Genomic DNA, 18,667 nt, shown 5'->3' with positions numbered 1-18,667 from the left:
ATGTCAATTGGTATACCATCTATTCCTGGAGCCTTATTTTTTGCCATTTCCTTCAAAGCAGCCTGAACTTCTTCTTTCATCACCATAGGCTCTTGCTCATGAAAATCTCAATCAAGGGACAATGAAGAAAGAATCTACTTTCCAAAAGGGTTTGCATAGTTACTATGCCTGAATCTCTATTTGGTTCTAGGGTTTCAAACTCAGCTAAAAAGAAAAGTAAGGTACTTAGTCCTTGTTGGTAGAAGGTGGAATCCTGCTCATTGGTTCCCTGGGAGAATTCAGTTTCGCCAAGCACTGAACTCCTAAATCAATTTGCCATGTTAGTGTCTAGAGAAGGATACTTACCATCTAAACACACAATGCCTCAAAGAGGGGCACACTTCACGTGAGCATTTTTTGAATGGCACCCACTGTTAGTCCTCGGCTTTTACCAAGGCTATTCAACACCCGTGACTCATAGTGATCCAACACACTGCAAGGTAAGGAAAAGGAAGGGATGGAGAGTCCCCAGAGCCCGCAGGTTCTCATCAAGCAAGTGGTGGGCCCAACAATGGAAAGCTGTGAAATGTATTCTGCAGAAGCTCTCAGAGTGAGGAAGTAAGGCGAAGTCCACCAGTAGAACTCTACAATGTTCTACTCTGTGGTGGGGGTAGAATGGAAGGAATAAGATCTAGAACACCCTATGCCACTCTATCTCTCATGTCTAAAAATTGATATGGAGGAACTCCCAACTAAAATTAAGTAGTAATAATAAACAATAATGTGCTGTTCACTACAATACGTGCTACACATGCACAATTTTATTTAATTCTTATAAATGTTTGATGTAGGCACTGTTATTATCTTTCTTCTGTGGCTATTGTTGTTAACTACTGGGAGTCAGTCTATGACTCAGAGTAACTCTACACATAACGGAGCAAAACACTGCCCAGTTTTTTTTCAATAGCCACCATCAACTAGGGATCAGATGGTTGTGTACCACAAAGCTTTATTGGCTAATTTTTGGATGTCAAGCACCAGGACTTTCCTCTTGGCCCCGTTTAGTCTAAAAGCCCTGCTAAAACCTATTTAGTATCATCACAACTTGAAAGCTACCACTGACAGCAGAGATAGCAGCACATGATGTGCATGGCCTGGAGCTGAACTCAGCTTCCTCCATCAAAGGCAAGGACTGAACCACTAAGCTCTCATTGACTCATCCCATTTTGAAGAGGAGAATACAGGAGCTTGGAGAGGTAGAGGAGGCAGCATGAGATGACTCAGATAACGTACATGGATTTCAACACAGCTGAATTCTCAGAAACCTAGATTTTGCATGTAAGTAGCAGAGCTGCAAATGACACGGACAGGATGCCAACCAAGTATCCATTTGGAACCTTGCTAAGCAAACATGACAGAAAAAGAGCTTTCAATCTGACCTTCCACTTTCCCGTACTCTTGGATTTGAAGCCCTTTCATATTTCCCTCATAAAGCCAATTAAATCTGTTGATCCATGTCAGCTCACTGTCAGATAAACAGAACTTTGAACTGGTTTAAAACAGTTGTTGTATAGCAACGGAATCTCTTGATTGTCAAGTTTTGACCAGAGAAAGATACTGATGCCTGACTCAAAACTGGCAGAAGACCACACAACTTTGAACATGAGTTGGCTGCCATCTCTGAACCACGCATCACTGTGAGCTTCCTGCCCAAGCCAAATTCCAACACCAAGAGATTTCGTTACTCTGCAATTTGCCTGCTTCTCTTATTTCTGTCAGCCATGAATGAACCATTTTGAAATGGTTTCATGTCCTGCAGACAGATTGAATAAGATGCTCTGTGGGGTATACTTGCTGGAGGCAGGCTGAAGGCTTTAGTATGTTTGAGGCTAAGATCTCACATAGGACTACAGTTTTCAGGAAGGGATTAAAAATGACTTTACATCATGTTCTCATTAATCTGTGTACATCTAAATGAAATGCTTTTTTGATGGGGTGATAGGAAACTAATTTCAGCACATTCTGCTTTAGATTCCTATTTTTAAGCAAGCAGAACCAGTCACCAGACTTAAAATCCACTTACCAAACACCAGAAAGTCTTCCCTTCTGCACTCAGAGAGTGATTTTATATTAAACACAGATGGTCATGCTCCTGAGGAAACTAAATTAATACATTTATAATCTAGATGATAATATATAATTTTTGTTCATTTTTAGAAAATTGGAAAGATTTCCCGATAAGAGAAAAACTATTCTTTAACAAAATACTGTAATGATTATATCTTGAAACAGAATTATTCTCATAGACTCTATTTCAGGCTTTCTAGCATTAGTCTCCCATTGGGTAGACTGGAAAGTCAACTATATCACAATAAGTTAGCTTCTTAAGGACTCTAACTGGCACCAGTAGAGGCTTTTGATTGGCAGGTGTTGGGAAAGATGGAAAGCCATTTACCAATGGCATCTGACCTCATCTGGAACACCTTTTCAGCAGCCATGGGCCCAGAACTTTCCTTGATAATGTAGGCTGAGACCTGAGCCCATCTCTGGTTCCAGGTTCTTTTTGTATACCAGGGAAACACCATTCCTATTCTAGGTACACTTTCCTTTTTCTGCATAAGCATGTGTGCCACATGGTGCCTCACTGCTATCTCATATCAACAAGAAGGGAATTAAAAATGGCGGTAGTCCATCAGCCCTGTATTTGCTCTGAGAGAGGCACCCCGGGCTATGAGGAACCAAGACCTGTGCTTTCAGATGACCTATCTCTGTCTCTCTTCTCTACAGAAGTAAAGCATTGTTCCAGTCAATGGTTGCATGTGTTTTTCTTAGTGACTTTGGATCTTAACTTGAGAATTTGATACAGACAGTGCAGTTTCTATCTGCCACCACCATCTCCAATAATTCTGGGCTCTTTATTCAAGGTCAGGCAAATAAAAACTTTTAAAAATATCTTTATGGAGATAGTATATCCTGTGTGTTATTATTTCTCAACAGTAATGAAGAGATTATGGCATAAGATTCATTCTCTGGCTAATTGCAGGAAATATACATATCATCTAATTCTGCCTTCCCATTTTATAGATGAGAATAGACAGCTTAGAGAGGCCACATGTCCTACCTAAAAACACCCAGATGGTAAATCAGAGTTCAGAAGCTAACCCTCAGCTAATGGTGTCCCTCCCACATCCTCTTCTGGGATATTATTAGCTGTCTTTTGGAGTTGCTTTCTAAGAGCACCAGTTAGGATTACCTTTATTTTTTGCAACAATCTTGAGGGCGTGGCATTATTATCCAGTTTCAGATGGGGTAACTGTCCGAGGTCACATAGCTAGAGACGGTGGAGTAAGGATTGTACCCACATCATCTTGCCCATTTCTTCACCATTATTCTACACAGTCTTCTTGGGACACCATTTAGCCTGACAAAGATGCCCAATTCAGGAAACGTAGTGAGAAGGGATATATGACCTTCAATTGGTGAGTGGTGAGGTAACTCTTCCCCATTTGAGCTTTTTCTCAGTCTCAGCTGAGTATTCCCCCACTGTTCTTTGCTCAGGTCCAGCCTGGAGCTCATGGTGATTGTTAGCTAGCCTCTGCAAATTAAGTTTTCATTTCTCAAGGGAACTTTGCCTCTGCGAACTCCTCAAGGTGACCTTTAATGGTATGATTTGAAACACTTTGTACTTGATGGTTATTAAAAAATTAAAAACACTCAAAATCAATGACAGTCAGAACTCGCTCACAGCTGACTCTCCAGCAGGTTTTCAGGAGGCTGTAAATAAAAAGAGAAGAGAGTGGCCATCTTTCTCCCGTGGCACCACTGATGGATTCGAACTGCCAAAGAAGTGTTACCTTTGGGTTAGCAAAGACTAGACCACCAGGGCTCCCGACTGGTTATTTCAGTACTCTTAAAATTCATGGCCAGCAGGGTGGTCTTGACTCAAGCATCATGATATAGTGACCGAGCTATATGTCTGAATAGGACATCTGCCACATTTCAGAAATACCTATTTGTGCTTATTTTGGGCTACAGCTGATGTTTATTTTGGTAGAGTTGCTAATGCACATGTTTCTTATTCCTTTTACTATCCATTCCTGGCCCTCCCCCAGCCTCTTCCTTCCTAAACCTTTGTTTTTCAGGTATTTGTTTTGCTTTCTTCTGTTCAGTTCCACTGTGTGAGAAGCGTACTTTGACTCTGCAATCAGCAGCATGTCAGGAGAGCAAGAAGACAATCAAGGAGCCCGACTTTCAGAGCTGTAAAACAGCGGGAAATGCTTTCCACTTGTTGGAAATGGTTTTTAAGGGTATTAACTTCATACTTTGGGGTTAGAATTTATTGAAACAATATACAAATTTGTCTTGAACAATCACAGAAAGCGAATCCCCCCTATATTGTCTCATAACTACTATGCCCAAGAAACATAACTCTGACCTGGAATAGAATCAGTGTTTTTGAACCGAGAATAAGGTTATCCTTGCTGACTGCCCCAATATCCAACAATAAGGGTCATAGAACTGCTTGGATAGTAATCTTCGCTCCTCTGTGACTTGGGTAAGTTATTCAACCCCTTAGCAGATTGTTTTCCTCGCCTCTAACTGTGGAAAATCCTAGTACTTATGTGGTGGGGTTGCTGGCAGAATAAAATGCCATCGAGGTGAGGGAAGTGTTCTGAGATGAGCCCCAAAGGTGGTAAGCCCTTACTACATGTTACTGTTGGTGTGTGGATATCTCCATTAACAGTATCATAGCATCAACCGGCAAGCAAAGAATAACTCTTCAGTTTGGTAGGCAATTTGAGATTTTAACTCTTTATGTGTATACACAGAACCCAGAATTTTTGTGGACCCAGAGTTTTTCCTGGCCCATGTAAAGCTGAGTGGCCCCCCCACAGATGGCCCACCCACAGACCAGCACACATGCCCTGTGGTTCCCGTACAACAGCCTCAAGTTCACCCATTCTGAGTCTGAAGTAGCCCCAAATGATACCTTGCCTTCGCCGGCTGTTGAGTTTTCTAAAGCAGGTTCCTTCCACGAGGCGGTTCAGGCGTTGTTGTTTGATGAGCTCTAAGATTTCTGGCTGAATCTTCTCCTTTAGTTCCCTGTTAAAAGGAGAAGCACATATTCTACAGCATGCCTTAAGAAATTATACTCGGTTGAATGGACTTCAAGGGCAGATGGGGTAAGGGAGTGCATACATTATCTTTTCATGACCAGCCCAATACCCTCTATATTGGTGCTTTGGAGAATCATTTACTTATTGTTCAGGGTTATCTGACATGGAAGATTCACTGACATTTACAGAACATTCAGAAAAGAACCAGTCACATCAGTGACATCTTTCCAGACCATGGCACCAGGAAAAATATCTATTTTGCAAAACCACAGGCATCAATTTATGCAAGAACTCATTCCTCTCAGCCAATATATTAAATCTTTGGCCACGTTTCCCCTACTCTCCACATAATATTGTTTTACTGCATCAGGTAAACTCCTAGACAATAGCATGATTAACCACACTGAAATATTGGGCCACAAAGAACTTCCTAGTCCACAGCAAATATGAGCATGAGCAAACCACAAGACAATATTTTGCCTCTGATTTCATCACTCACAAGAGAGAAAAATAACATTGTCTTAGATTCTAAGCAACAGAGGCTGGGATAATGATGGGATAAGTGAAAGATTATTTGCATTTTATTTCATGCTAATATAATTTAGTTTCAGAGGCACTAGGCAGCAAAGATATAATGTAATGGTTTTCAAATATTTTTCCCCCCTGGAGGACAGATATTTGTCATATGAACTTCTACATGGCATCCTAGCAATGCAAACAAGTTGTTCTAATAGAAGCAGGACAGAAAGACCCAGCCCCCACACCTCAGATTAGAGCGGAAGGTGATGACCAAAATACACAGCTAAAAGTCAAAAGGCTTGAGTTTCATTCTAGGTTCTGCCAGTGACTCACATATCATGGAGCTAATCTAAGTCTTAGCTCTCTCATCTGTGAAATGGATTGAAGAATCTCTGTTTGAGCAACTGTTGTAATTCTCAAGAGATGGTGTGAGGACAGGTGCTATAGGATAGGAGTGACCACATTTGCACTGATAATGCTGTCATTTCTTCACAGTGAACACTCTATATGCCCAAAGTATACTTCAGTCAAGGTATTCTGGTTCATCAACTTCAATCTAATCTCTGGACTTGATCAGACACCAGACGGGGGACACCTGCTCTCACACAGGGTTCCATTTCCAGAGGAGAGAGGACTTAAACATCTGGTAAACATGTGCTATCATCCTGTTACTAGGCACTCTTTAACTTATTTAACACATCGCCCCCATAGCCCTCACCACAGGCAAAACCAACATTTTGGGATAGGAATTAACATCATTATTTACTTCTTACAAAGGGGATAACAGCTTAACACATATTAAACACAGAGACAAGGTGGGAGACAGGTTTCCTTCTTGTAAGCTGCATCCATGAACAGAAACAAAGGAGGAAAATCTTGCATAAATGGTTGACTATCTGACAGTGTGCTCGAGTACTCCCTTAAGAGAATTCTTAGACTTAAATGGCTTCACCCCCCTGTAGTTTGATACTGTTCCAGTTGGACATTTATAAAGCATATAATAGAAATCCTGCTGTTATAATGGAGTTCAGTAAATTTGTCAAGCCTTTTCTGGTCAAGTCTCTTCAGGTTTCATTGCAGGCATTCAGATCACCAAACTATTATCAGCATTCAGCTTCTGAAAAATGGACTCAGCAAACTGCAGCTTTGATGAACCCTGCTCAGAATGGAGAACAAGGTGGGAAACCACTTGTTCAAGGTAACATATCAGGAGTCCTGACTTCTCAGACAGGGGCACGAGCGGGGCCAGAGAGAGGCAGAAAGAAAAGGACAGACAAATATTGAAGCAGAAAGTCTTGGAATTTTTCTCAATTTTTTTTATTACTGAGATTGAAAAAAATAGTCTTGTTTGGCTAAAGGTGAGCTATTAATGGAGAAGAAAAAGCAGATATAAAGATCTATAAATGAAAATAATGGAAAGTACTTCTTAACAGTGTTGGTTGCTGTATTATGACTTTCTAGACTAAATTTGGATGAGACAGTTGTATTACATTCTATCATGGCACCAATTTCTGCAATGAACTGTCAGAATAAATAGCTCTGCTCCTACAAGTTACTTTTTCCCCCCTTCTAAACCCCAAAACATGACTGGGAAATAAAGGATATGGAGTACTTGTCCCTTTTTTCAAATGGTTTCCTCTTCTTTCCCTACAAATGAACTCAGAGTTTAAAATACACTCATAGTATGGAAACATAAATAATACACATAGAACATTTCTGTGGATGAGCTATGACTTCTAGAATGAACCAGGCAACAATTCCAGCATCTGTAATTGGGTGGTGAAATGTGCAGCCTGGAGTAAAGCTGTCAAAGTTATAGGGTCACTGACCTTGTTTTGACAGATATTCCTCTAATCCTCTGCACAAACCTTATGAATAAGTAAATAACAAAATAAAAGATATGAGGGCCTAGCACTGTTATGGAAAGCAATTCTAAGATAAGGTCAAATGAGGTCACTGGCACATGGTGAAAAAAGACTACCATGGGACTAATGTAATTCTTTCCTTAACCAGAGATCTGTTCTCCTGAGAATAGAGGGGTGGCAAAGTTTTTCTGTAAAAGGCCAGATATTAACTATCTAGACTTTGTGAGACTTAGTATCTGATGCAGCTACTCACCTTGATCACTGCAGTGTGAAAGCTGTCATAGACAGTATATCACCAAATGAGTGTTCCAATAAAACTTGACTTACAAAAATAGGTAATGGGCCATATATATTCATAGGCCATAGTTTGCCAAGCCTTGCACTAGGTGGAATTAAGCTGAGTGACAGTATCAGCCTTATGGAAACTGATGTTTCTGTCTCATCACTGGACCCTCTCAGGACTCAGTCCTGAATCCTCTTCTATCATTTATAACACAGGCTCATAGTTTTAAATAATTTTATGCTAATAAGTCTGAAATTTATATTTATAATAGAGACTTCTGGCGAAACTAATATTCATTTGTCCTACTGTCTAGAAGGCCTTTCCATTTGGCTGTTTTTTAGGTATCTCCTACCTGACACGTTCAACACTGAATTCAAATCTCTATACATTCACTCTATTGTCAGTTTTCTCCATCTCACCATGAAATTATCTCTTTCTTCAGGTGAAACACTTAAGTTCATCCTTGACATGTTATTCTCTCTTATACATCCATCTAATCAATCAGGAAAAACGAATCATTGTCTCTTATCTGCAAAATACAGCTATTCTATATTGTTGTTGTCAAATAGGAACTGATCCATAGCTGACCCTCCAATGGGTTTTCATAGGCATTAAATCACACAGGAGAAGACTGCCCATCCTTCTCCTGAGAAGCAGCTGGTGGATTCAAACCACATGCCTTCAGAATGGCAGCACAGCTGCACTAGATACTCCATATATTTGAGAAGCTAGACTATATAAATAAGAACGTGGCATCAGGATTGGAGGAAGACTCATCAATCAACCTGCATTAAGCAGATGGCACCACCTTGTTTACAGAAAGTAAAGAGGCCTTAAAACAAGACTAAAGATTACAGCTTTCAAAATGGATTACATCTTAACATCATGAAAACAAAAATCCTCATCATTGGGCCAATAAGCTATATGACAGAAAAAAACCCTGAAGTTGTTAATTATTTCATTTTACTTGAATCTGCAAATAATTTCCATACTAACAGCAGTCAAGAAACCAGAAGACATGTTGCACTGGGAAAATCTCTCAGGGACCCCTTCAAAGTGCTAAAGAGCTAGGATATCAGTTTGAAGATTAAGGTGCTCCTGATGCAAGGCATGGTATTTTCAACTGCTTCCTACGCATCTGAAAGTTGGACAATGAATAAGGATGACAGAAGAATTGATGCCTTTGATGTGTGGTACTAGAGAAGAGAACTAAATATCCCATAAACTTCCAAAAGAACAAATAAGTCTGTTTTGGAAGAAGTGAATGAACCAGCATGCTCTTTAGAAGCATACTTTGGGCATCTTGTCAGGGGTTAGTCCTTGGAAAAATACATCAAGCTGAGAAAGGTATAGTGTCAGAGAAAAAAAGGAAGACCCTCAGCAAGATGGACTGACACAGTGACTGTTAACAATAGGCTTTTGAGTGTATCAGATGGTGAAGATAGTGCAGGATAGGACAATGTTCAGAACTGTCGTTCACAGGTCGCTATGAGTCACAGTCAACTTGATGGCACATAATAACAACAATACTGAAAATGTAATCACTTTTCTTTACCTCTTGCATGGATTAATAAATAGTCTCTAACTTTGGTCTCTTTCCTGCCAATTATGACCCTGAGCATCTGGTCCCCGTATTCGAGCCAGAAGAATAATTCACAAATATAAATCAGATCACATCCCTCCTTTGCCCAAACCCTCCAATGGCTATCTATTTAATGACTAACAATTCTCTATGTAATCAGGATCTTGGTCACTTATAGTCTTATGGCTTATTGCTTTCACTCACTTAAGGCCTTCAAGTTGGAAATGACTCAGAGCTGGCCCTCCAGTGAGTTTTCAGAGGCTCTAAACCACTTTCCATCTTTCACCCGTGGACTCGGTACTCTAGTCTTCCCTTTTTCTACTCTAGTCACACTGGCTAGTCACTGTATACCCACACTCTTGTCTACCTTCGGGTCTTAATACTGCTGATTCCCTCTGCTTGGATTCTTACACATAAAATATAAGCCAAAAAACTAAAATACAAATTTAAAAGAAAAACACAACGCACTCACTGCTGTTGAGCTGGAATTGACTCGCAGCTGACCCTCCAGTGGGTTTTCAGAAGCTGCAAACTGCATGAGAGGTTGAGCATCTTTCTCCTACAACCTCCCACATGTTGTTATGTGCCAGTAAGTTGGAACCAACTCATAGCTGCTCCTCCAGCAGGTTTTCAAAGGCTGTAAACTGTACAGGAGGAGACTACCTTTCTGCCTCAGAGCAGATGGTGGATTCAAACCATTTGCCTTTGGATCAGCAGCACACTTTCTTGACACTACACCACAAGAGCTTTCTAATCTCTTGTTCAAATATCATCATACTACTTAGAAGAACTACTCTAACCACTAGGGAGCTCTGGTATCCTTGTGGCTAGAAGCTGGGTTGCAATCCCAAATGCAAGAGGTTCAAATCCACCAGCTGCTCCTCTGGAGAAAGACAGACAATTGGCTCCTGTATAATGAAATGCCTCTGACAACCCACTGGGTGGTCAGCTAGGAGTCGGTTCTGACTTGATGGTACACAACAAGAGCAACAACAAATGTAACCACTGTATTTTCAACTGGAAATCCTCCATTTTCCATTCTTGCTTTTTCTTATTGCACATGTCCCATTCTAACTTGCTGTATGATTAATGCATTCACCATGTCAATGATCTGTTTCTTACCACTAGAATATAACCACCATGAAAGCGAAGATTGCGTCCATTTTCTCTGCAGCACTGCCAGCAGGCAGAACAGCGTCTGGTATGTGCACTCGTAAGTATTGTCACAGGTTTTGAACACAGAAGGGTGTGTAATTGAAAAGACTGTCTCACCAGTGTGAGTACAGAGAGCTGCTAGCAAAGTGGTGGCCAACCTTTAATAAGAGTGCAGATCTGCAGACTAAGCACTGACCTTATTTCTAGCTCTCTCTGTTCATTTTACAGCAAAGGAAAGTCACATACAAATACATGTGCACTGTCAGTTCCATCGTTTTCTTACTGTCAGTGTCAGGACTCATGAAATTCTGATTATCAGTAAATAAAAATAAACTCATTGATATAGAGTCAATTCTGAACCATTGTGACCCAATAGGACAAAACAACTTCCCTGTAGAGCTTCTTAGGCAGTGTTGTTGTTGTTGGGTTTCACTGAGTCAGACCTGACACACAGCTGACTCTCCAGCAGGTTTTCAGAGGCAGTTAATCTCATAGGAGGAGACTGTTTAGCCTTCTCCCATGGAGCAGCTGGTGGATTTGAACCGCTTGCCTTTGGCTTGCAGTGCAGCTTTTTATCAACTGGCCACCAGAGCTCCCTATTGTTTATGAAAACTGACTGCTGTATTTCCCTCCTATGGAAGGAGCTGGTCGGTTCAGATCATGAGCTTCTCCCCTATGAATGCTCACTCACAGAATCACCAGGGATCCCTCAGGGTGACCGATAACTTGATTGGATATTACAGGTCAGGCATATACAGGGTGTTTTTCATGTACTCCACTGAATTCACATAATAACAGAATGAAGTAAATACTTTATAATCTTCATTTTTAGTGATCATAAAAATAAGGCTTAAAAAGTGTCAAGTGGATTGCCTAACCAGCTAGAAAAAGTGGAGCTAGACTCTAGTTTGGGTTTTACACATTTGTTGTTCTACTTTAGGAGAATGTGTCCTTGTAGTCTACCTTGCCCCACAAGAGCCTGTTAAATGATCTATTTTTAGACTATTTAAGCTTTTTAAAGTATCCATTAATTCAGATGATTAGGTGAATGGACTTAAGAAATTTGAAGGAGAAAATAACAAATCCTTACTCTTTGAATTGATTAACCAAGTGCTAAGAAGGATAAGAATGTTGGCCGCTTAGTGTGTAAGGTGTTAAACTATTAACTTCAGGTCGAATCCACCAGTTACTATGAAGGATAAAGATGGGCATCCCCCTCCTGTAAAGATTTACAGTCTCAGAAACCTGGAGGCACTGAGAGTCACCACTGATTTGAGAGTAGGAGGCTCTTTGGTTTAAGAAGTGAAACAGAATTTATTTAGCCCACTGCATTTATGTTGTTGTCATTTATGATTTTGATTCACAGAGACTCTGTGTGCAGAGTAGAGCTACTTCAGAAGGTTTCCAACGGTGCAACCCTTCTGAAGCAAATTTCCACACTTCTTGGCTTCTGAGAATCCTATGTGTGTCTGAACTGTACTACCTTTCATGCAGTAGTTGAATGCTAAACCATTTATGCCATCCAGCGGTTCTGACAGCATATATTGCTGCTGTTGGATGAAGCTGAGTTAACAGTAACTCAGAGTGACCATACATTTTCTAAGGTTCTCATAGCGTGCCTGAGGGGGCAGTGAGGGGCTTGTTTGTCACCATACTGTATGCCACATACACACAGAAGCCGGGGAAGGCAGGGAGCAGTTCTTGGGGTAAGAAGCAGGAGAACTTGGTCCAAGAGTCAAACCAGTTTTTACATTAGCAGCTGAGTCTAAACAAGTTGCTCGTCCTTGACTCAAAAACAAAAACCTTGGCCAAGATAACCATAAAAGTTCTTTCCAATTCTAAAATTCTAACATCCTAAACTCCAAGCTCTCAGAACACCCTGCACCTCCCGAGCCAAGCACCGAGCATGGAGAAGTCTGCCCAAACTCACCAGTTTTAAAGTCTGGGACTAGTTCACCACCAGTGACTGGCACCAGGACAGAGCTCGCTTGTGGGAATGGCTCAATGTCTGCTTATCCAATGAATGGAGAAATGATAACAAGCACACATGGGTTCCTTTCCTTTAGGCAAGCACACATGGGTTCCTTTCCTTTAGGCTCCTTGGGTTTACCTTAGGAGCCCTTTTGACAGTATGGAGAGTGCTATCTAACCTCACTCCTTCTTACCAATCTCATGTCTAACAGGTGATGCTCATGAAAAAAGGATAAAAGAACCCCCGAAGAAGCTACAGACCAGCTGCCTGCCCATTTCTGAGACTGGGACAATCGCAGAGTGGTCCAGGACTTCCACTTTAGCTGCTATGTAGCTTCTGGAAATTCTTTGTGACTTTGATGCAACCTTTGCAAACTCTTCTAGTGCTTTTCAGTCCCATGTCTGAGGGAGAGATGATTCAAATGTTATCATGTAGAAAATTCACTTTTAGTTGCATTATTTCCTCTCACATAATAAAGGTAAATATTAGTGCTTTTGTAATAAAGGGAATATGATTTTTAGAATATCACAGGCACAGTTTTGGAAAGTAAAGTTACCAAGAGGCAAAGCAGGAGCAACACCTTTATACTTGGCATACAGTTTATTGCTCTTTCCTGGAACAAAGTCATGGTCAAATATTAGTCTGGAGTGAACACAAGCCAAGTGTCTATCAACAGATGAACAGGTAAACATCAACAGGTGTACAGCATTTCCATTCTATGGCATATTTCTCAGCTATAAAGAGAAATGAACTTCTGATACATAAATGAAACTTAAAAGACACACTGAGTGAAATAAGTCAGACACAAAGAGACAAGAACTATGTGATCTCACATAATATATCTAGACTAAGTGAATCTTTTGAGACAAAAGAAGATTAATAGTAATGTGAGGCTGGAGAAAGAAGAGAAGAGGGAGTTAGATGAAAATATTAAATTAGGATCCTTGGCTTTCACTGACGTGGTTCCTCATACCTCCAGTAAGGCTTTGAAGACTGTTGTCAGAGCATAGTAAGGTCTCCTTATGTTGACATACCTACTGAGACAGATGGAAGGAAATGTAGCATTTCAGCAGTGTAGGCCTGGGGTGGGTGACACACTGCTGACCTGCCTTGCAGGGGAGAAACTACATCTAAAAGGAACCAGGTAATGTATCCACAGTACATACTGTGTGGATTCCTGGCCATTTCCTTCCTTGGCTGAGGCCCAATGCCAGGCTTTGTAGTGCCTTTGGCTGGGCTGGTGCCCAGTGCAGCTCTGACAATGCTGCTGCCAAGACCCTGGTGGAGGCTAGCTTCTGCTCCTCCGTCTCTCATGATGTTACAGAGTTTAAACACAGACAGATGCACAGGAACTTTTCATCTTGGTTACTGTCTTTTTACATATTTATTTATTTAACCTCAACTCGGTTTTTAGCACAGAAAAGGAGTTCATGGTGGGGTGGACAAGCATCAGCTGAGAGCTCAGCAGAGCGGAGTTCAAGCCCCAACTCTTCCATTTGCTAGCAAGTCTCTTCAGCTCTCTGATGGGCCTAGTGGTAAGGAACTGAGCTGCCATACCAAAGGCACCAGATTCAAATCTACCACCTGCTTTCAGGGGAAGGATAGATAATCTCCTGTGCTCTTACCTCTGAAAAAGTGCTAGAGGATCAACTATGAGCTGGTTCAGTGGTATACCACACAGCAACAATAGGTCATCCAGACATGAGGACATGAAATAGCACAAAAGGGTGCTCTACAATGTGCTAAATTCTAAAAACAACAACAACAATAGCAGCAACAAAAGACTAAGATTCAAGAGACACAGAAAAAGCACACCTATATTCCAAGTCAGCTTTGCACAAAAGTTAAGACAAGGCTGGGTGCTATCTTCTGAGAGCAACAGAGAAGAGATGGCAAGTGTCTTTCTGATTAACATGGTCCCCTCCATTCTCCCCTATAAAATGTCTGGGTAAAAATGCTGACCTTGATCTCAGAGTAAGGGAAATTCTAAGAAGCAGTCAACAAGGTCCTCATAATCAAGGGTAACAATATCTTATAGATGGAGAAACACCTATGAGGCAAGTATTACAAGCTACGTTTGATGTAAAGTTTTACATTAAAAGGAGCCTGCCAGCTCCCCACTGTAGTCTGGAGACTTATGTTCAAGGAAGAGATATACAATCCTCCCCTCCACCAACCAAAGCCACAACCAGCGCCAGCTGGGTGAGGAGTAAGCAAATCTTCTTCTTGCTCTCAAGGTCACCTTCTTCCCGCTCACTGATCCCCACCGTTCCTTACAAGAGAAAATGCTCATTTGCTTTAGTTATTGGAGAATCTCATTCTGTCTGGATAAGAGCATCTTGAGGGACAATCACACGGAATATAGTTTTATAGGCAAAAGGCAGGGAAAAAGTCTACAATTGTGGAAAAAGTCCAACACTTTTTAGCTACAAAGCCATTGTGAGAAACTGGCAGTCACTGGACCATTTTCTGGCTCAGATCCATTCCATTAACAGTTGCCCCACCTCCCATTAACACCCTGGTCTTCAGCCCAGATTGTGCCACATCACCTCTACCCAGCCCTTCTCCAACTAGCTGCTGAAGCTTCCTTAGGTGAATTTAGAACTTTTACAATGTCTTCCCCTAAAGCATTCACCACACAGAACCGTTACTCTCTAGAAATAGGGGTCATAGACTTTGAGGAGATAAGAGCACAGGGGTAACTTACAAAATCGGGCGAGACTGGAAGTCTTCCTGGTTCATCCTCTCAGACTGGCGGATCTTTAGGATCTCTGTGTAGCTCAAGTTCTGCAGTTTGCTCTTGAACTGGTCCAGGGAGCTAGGCTTGGTTGTAAGAGCTCTCATAACCTGCTCCTTCACCACCTGCATTACCTGAACATGAAAGGAAGACCATTATTTCAGGGGGGCTGACCTTGGCCATTCAGAAACAACTCTCAGAAGGATGGCTCCCTACCTCCCTGCACACTCTCCCACACACCCCACACAAGCCTTGAGCATGCTTTTCCAAGAGAGAACTTTCATCCTTCCTTTGTGTCATATAAACCACAGAAAAAGAAATGGCTTCACCAGCTCAGAATCAGGAAGTGTTAGATACTCGCTGCACTCTCTGGGTATATTAAGTGACCAGTACTATAAACAATGCAAACTCAAGGGTCAAGAAGAAAGGAAGGCTGAGCAAGAGCTAGAAGCTTGCATTTTTTTACTAGGAAAAAGTTTTCATGACACACTTAACTGTGGAAGGTAGGTTGGTACCAGTTCAAACGAATGTGAACAGATACCCACCCACACACCCACCTCTCCCTGACTGCTTTCCTCTTAAAGTTAGCCCTAGGTGTTAATATAAATTAAGCACTTGGGAAAGCTTATGGTCTCACTTTTTTGAGCAAAGTGTTAAAAAAAGGTGTTTTATTAATCTAGTAACATATTCCACTGGATGTTTCAAGAAAGAATATAGTCATTTGCTGCCACAAGACTAGCCCAGAAGCTGACACTTAATCATTGCCTCCTAAACTCATGTCCAAACACCAGGTTGGCAGGTGATATTTATTAGTATTTCTATATACTGTAAATATATCCATGCATATAGCAGGAGCCAAATAGAGGTAAGGCTATGGAAACTTCTTAACCATTACTGAACACCCTGAGGGCATGAATTGCTGATTCTAGGGTCTTGAGACTACAGTCTTGGGAGACATCAAGGTCAAGTAGCATAAGATAGTCCACAAAGGCAATGACAAAAGCAAAGTTCTGTATCCTACTTTGCTGAGCTCAATTTCCACATTACTGGAAACCACAGGAAGGAAGTGGGAAGGATGGGGTTACATTGTAGGCACTGTAGTTAATATTATAAGAGAAACTATACAAGGAATGACTGAATGGAATACAAAATTGCTTTGTACACTTTCACTCAGATAAAAATGAAAAGAAAAAACAATGTGGCTTCATCTTCATCAGAATAGACAGAGCAGGGAAAGATAAAAAAGCACACCAAGACATCCAACATGCTTGCTTTCATTTTGCTGCTTCTGTCTTCACACTTAATTACACACAAGAACAACTTTTTCATTCTGCAAGTACCTACGATGTGCCAAAAGGAGCTCTGGTGGCATAGTGGTTAAAGTGCTCGATTGGCAGTTCAAACCTACTGGCCACTGCACAGGAGAAAGATGTGGCAGTCTCCTGAGACAGCCGGTGGAGGTAGTTCCATGGGGCTGTGATGAGGTGGAATCAATTCTATGGCAACAGGTTTGTGTTTTCTTTCTTTTTAAGTATGTGCCAGACTGTTTTAAGCAGATGAGATGCTTTTATATGTGTGTTTTCTCTCTCTCTCCCCTCCCCCCACCCCCAAGCCTATGAAGCAGTGTTGTTGTTTTGGTTAGATGCCATGGGGTTGACCCTATGAATAACAGATCAAAACCTTGCCCTGTTCCAGCACCATCCTCACACTCTCTGCCAACTCAAGCCCACATTTGTGGGCACTGTGCCAATCTATCTCACTGAGTGTTTTGTTTTGTTTTGTTTTGTTTCTTTCACTCACTCTCCACTTTTCCCAGCTTGGTTTTTTTCCCCTCCCAAGAACTGGTGCCTCCTGCCATCATGCCAAAGTATATGAGATGATGTCACCATCATCTTCACTTTACATGTGAGAGGGTGAGACTCTGAGATAATAAGCAGAATATAACACATTCAAAGTCATACTTTTAGTTGGCACATTGCAGAGATGAATCTGAACCCGGATTTTAAACAATCAACTATACCACTTCCCATTACCACACCAGGCCATCATTCTTTGTCATTTGATCATTTAAAAACAAGGCAAAAACCACACAGGCACCTTTTCCTGGTCTCTACTTTGCTATTTAATATCACATGTAACCCTCTCTCGAGTAGATGAGATTAAGTACTATTACTACTATTTTAAAGATAAGGAAACTGAGACAGAGAAAGAACTGAAGACATGCACACCTATCTTAGTTCTAACATATGTGATGGTTAATTTTAGGTCGTTCTGACGAGGCTGTGATTTCAATGTGTCTCATCAACCACTAGTCTAGTTTCTGTTCGGGAGTAGCTCAAACTCAAACTCACTGCTGTCAAGTCAGAATCGATTCATAGCTGACCCTACAGCTGGATCCTGGGACTGTACATTGCATGGGAGGAAACCGACCATCTTTCTCCCTCAGAGCTGCCAGCGAGGCACAGCCTTTGAGTTGGTTATTTATGAACTATGACACTAGACCAAACTGAAAAACAAACAGAAAAATCTCTCAAGGTTCAAAATTATAAAGAAGACTAGTCTTAGGTCTGATAGGGACTGGGGGTAAAACCAAGTGTATAGATGTCCATTCATTATTCTTTACCAAGCCTGAGACTATAAAATCACCTCTGAGACACAGTTCCTAACATTACAGTAGACAGGTCTGCATGGTGACCTGGAACACCAGGCAGGAACACACTTGCTGGAAAAGTTGACCTCACAAGATTAAAAGGGCAGCATCTGTCCAGCAATAAGGCTCAGAAGTCAGAGGAGAAGAGGAAAGAGGGTTGAATGGAAATGAGGAACACAAGAAAGAACTGGCAAGAATGCTGTCACCATCTGCAGATTATAATCAATGTTACAAAACAAAATGAATAGAAAAATCAACTTGTTTTGTAAATTTTCACACTCAAATCACAAGAAAAGTTAAGAGAAGAGATAGTTTCCTTATGGAGTGTTCTACCTCTATACATGACACTTTGGCAGAATTCTTTCTCCATTTTCTCTTTATACTCTTCTTGACACCATGTCTACAGAGCTTGCGATCTAAACCTATAATGAATGCTTTATCCATCTTTCTTCCCCCAATTATGAGAACCAGCAAGAGTCTCCAGCATGCCTCCTCAATTAAATAAGCCTTGAAGTAAATATCTCTTCTCTTTATTTGTTTATGTGCATATATGTGGATTTTGATATATATATATGAGGAATACATGTATATATTTATATATATATGAGATGGCCTAGTGGTAAGAAGGTGTGCTGCAATCTGAAGGCATGGAGGTTGAACCCAGAAACTGTTCCAGGGGAAGGAAAGGCAGTCTCCTCTTGTCTACCTCTGAAAAAAACCCGCCAGAGCTATGGGTCAGTTCTGACTCTACGGTATACAACAACAACAACAACTATATCGCATGGGAGGAGATTACCCATCCTTCTGC

The 18,667-nt window shown here is 41.1% G+C and overlaps 1 protein-coding gene across 4 annotated transcripts in view; it reads right to left on the bottom strand.

The window, feature by feature from the left end:
- The window catches only part of ELMO1 (engulfment and cell motility 1), a 683,616-nt gene that overhangs the window by 59,590 nt on the left and 605,359 nt on the right, over positions 1–18,667 (bottom strand). For all 4 annotated transcript variants that reach the window (XM_006887590.1, XM_006887592.1, XM_006887591.1 and 1 more), the window contains 2 exons: positions 15,180–15,343; positions 4,970–5,082 (listed from right to left, as the gene is read on the bottom strand). In XM_006887590.1, the coding sequence (XP_006887652.1) occupies positions 4,970–5,082; positions 15,180–15,343 (277 nt within the window). The remainder of the gene's footprint in view (positions 1–4,969; positions 5,083–15,179; positions 15,344–18,667) is intronic.

This window comes from Elephantulus edwardii, unplaced genomic scaffold (genome assembly GCF_000299155.1).
Source record: "Elephantulus edwardii isolate Elephantulus edwardi_28Jun2011 unplaced genomic scaffold, EleEdw1.0 scaffold00059, whole genome shotgun sequence".
NCBI classification, from domain to species: domain Eukaryota; kingdom Metazoa; phylum Chordata; class Mammalia; order Macroscelidea; family Macroscelididae; genus Elephantulus; species Elephantulus edwardii.
Note: the sequence above shows the minus strand (reverse complement) of the source record. Positions and strands in the feature narration are given on the sequence as shown.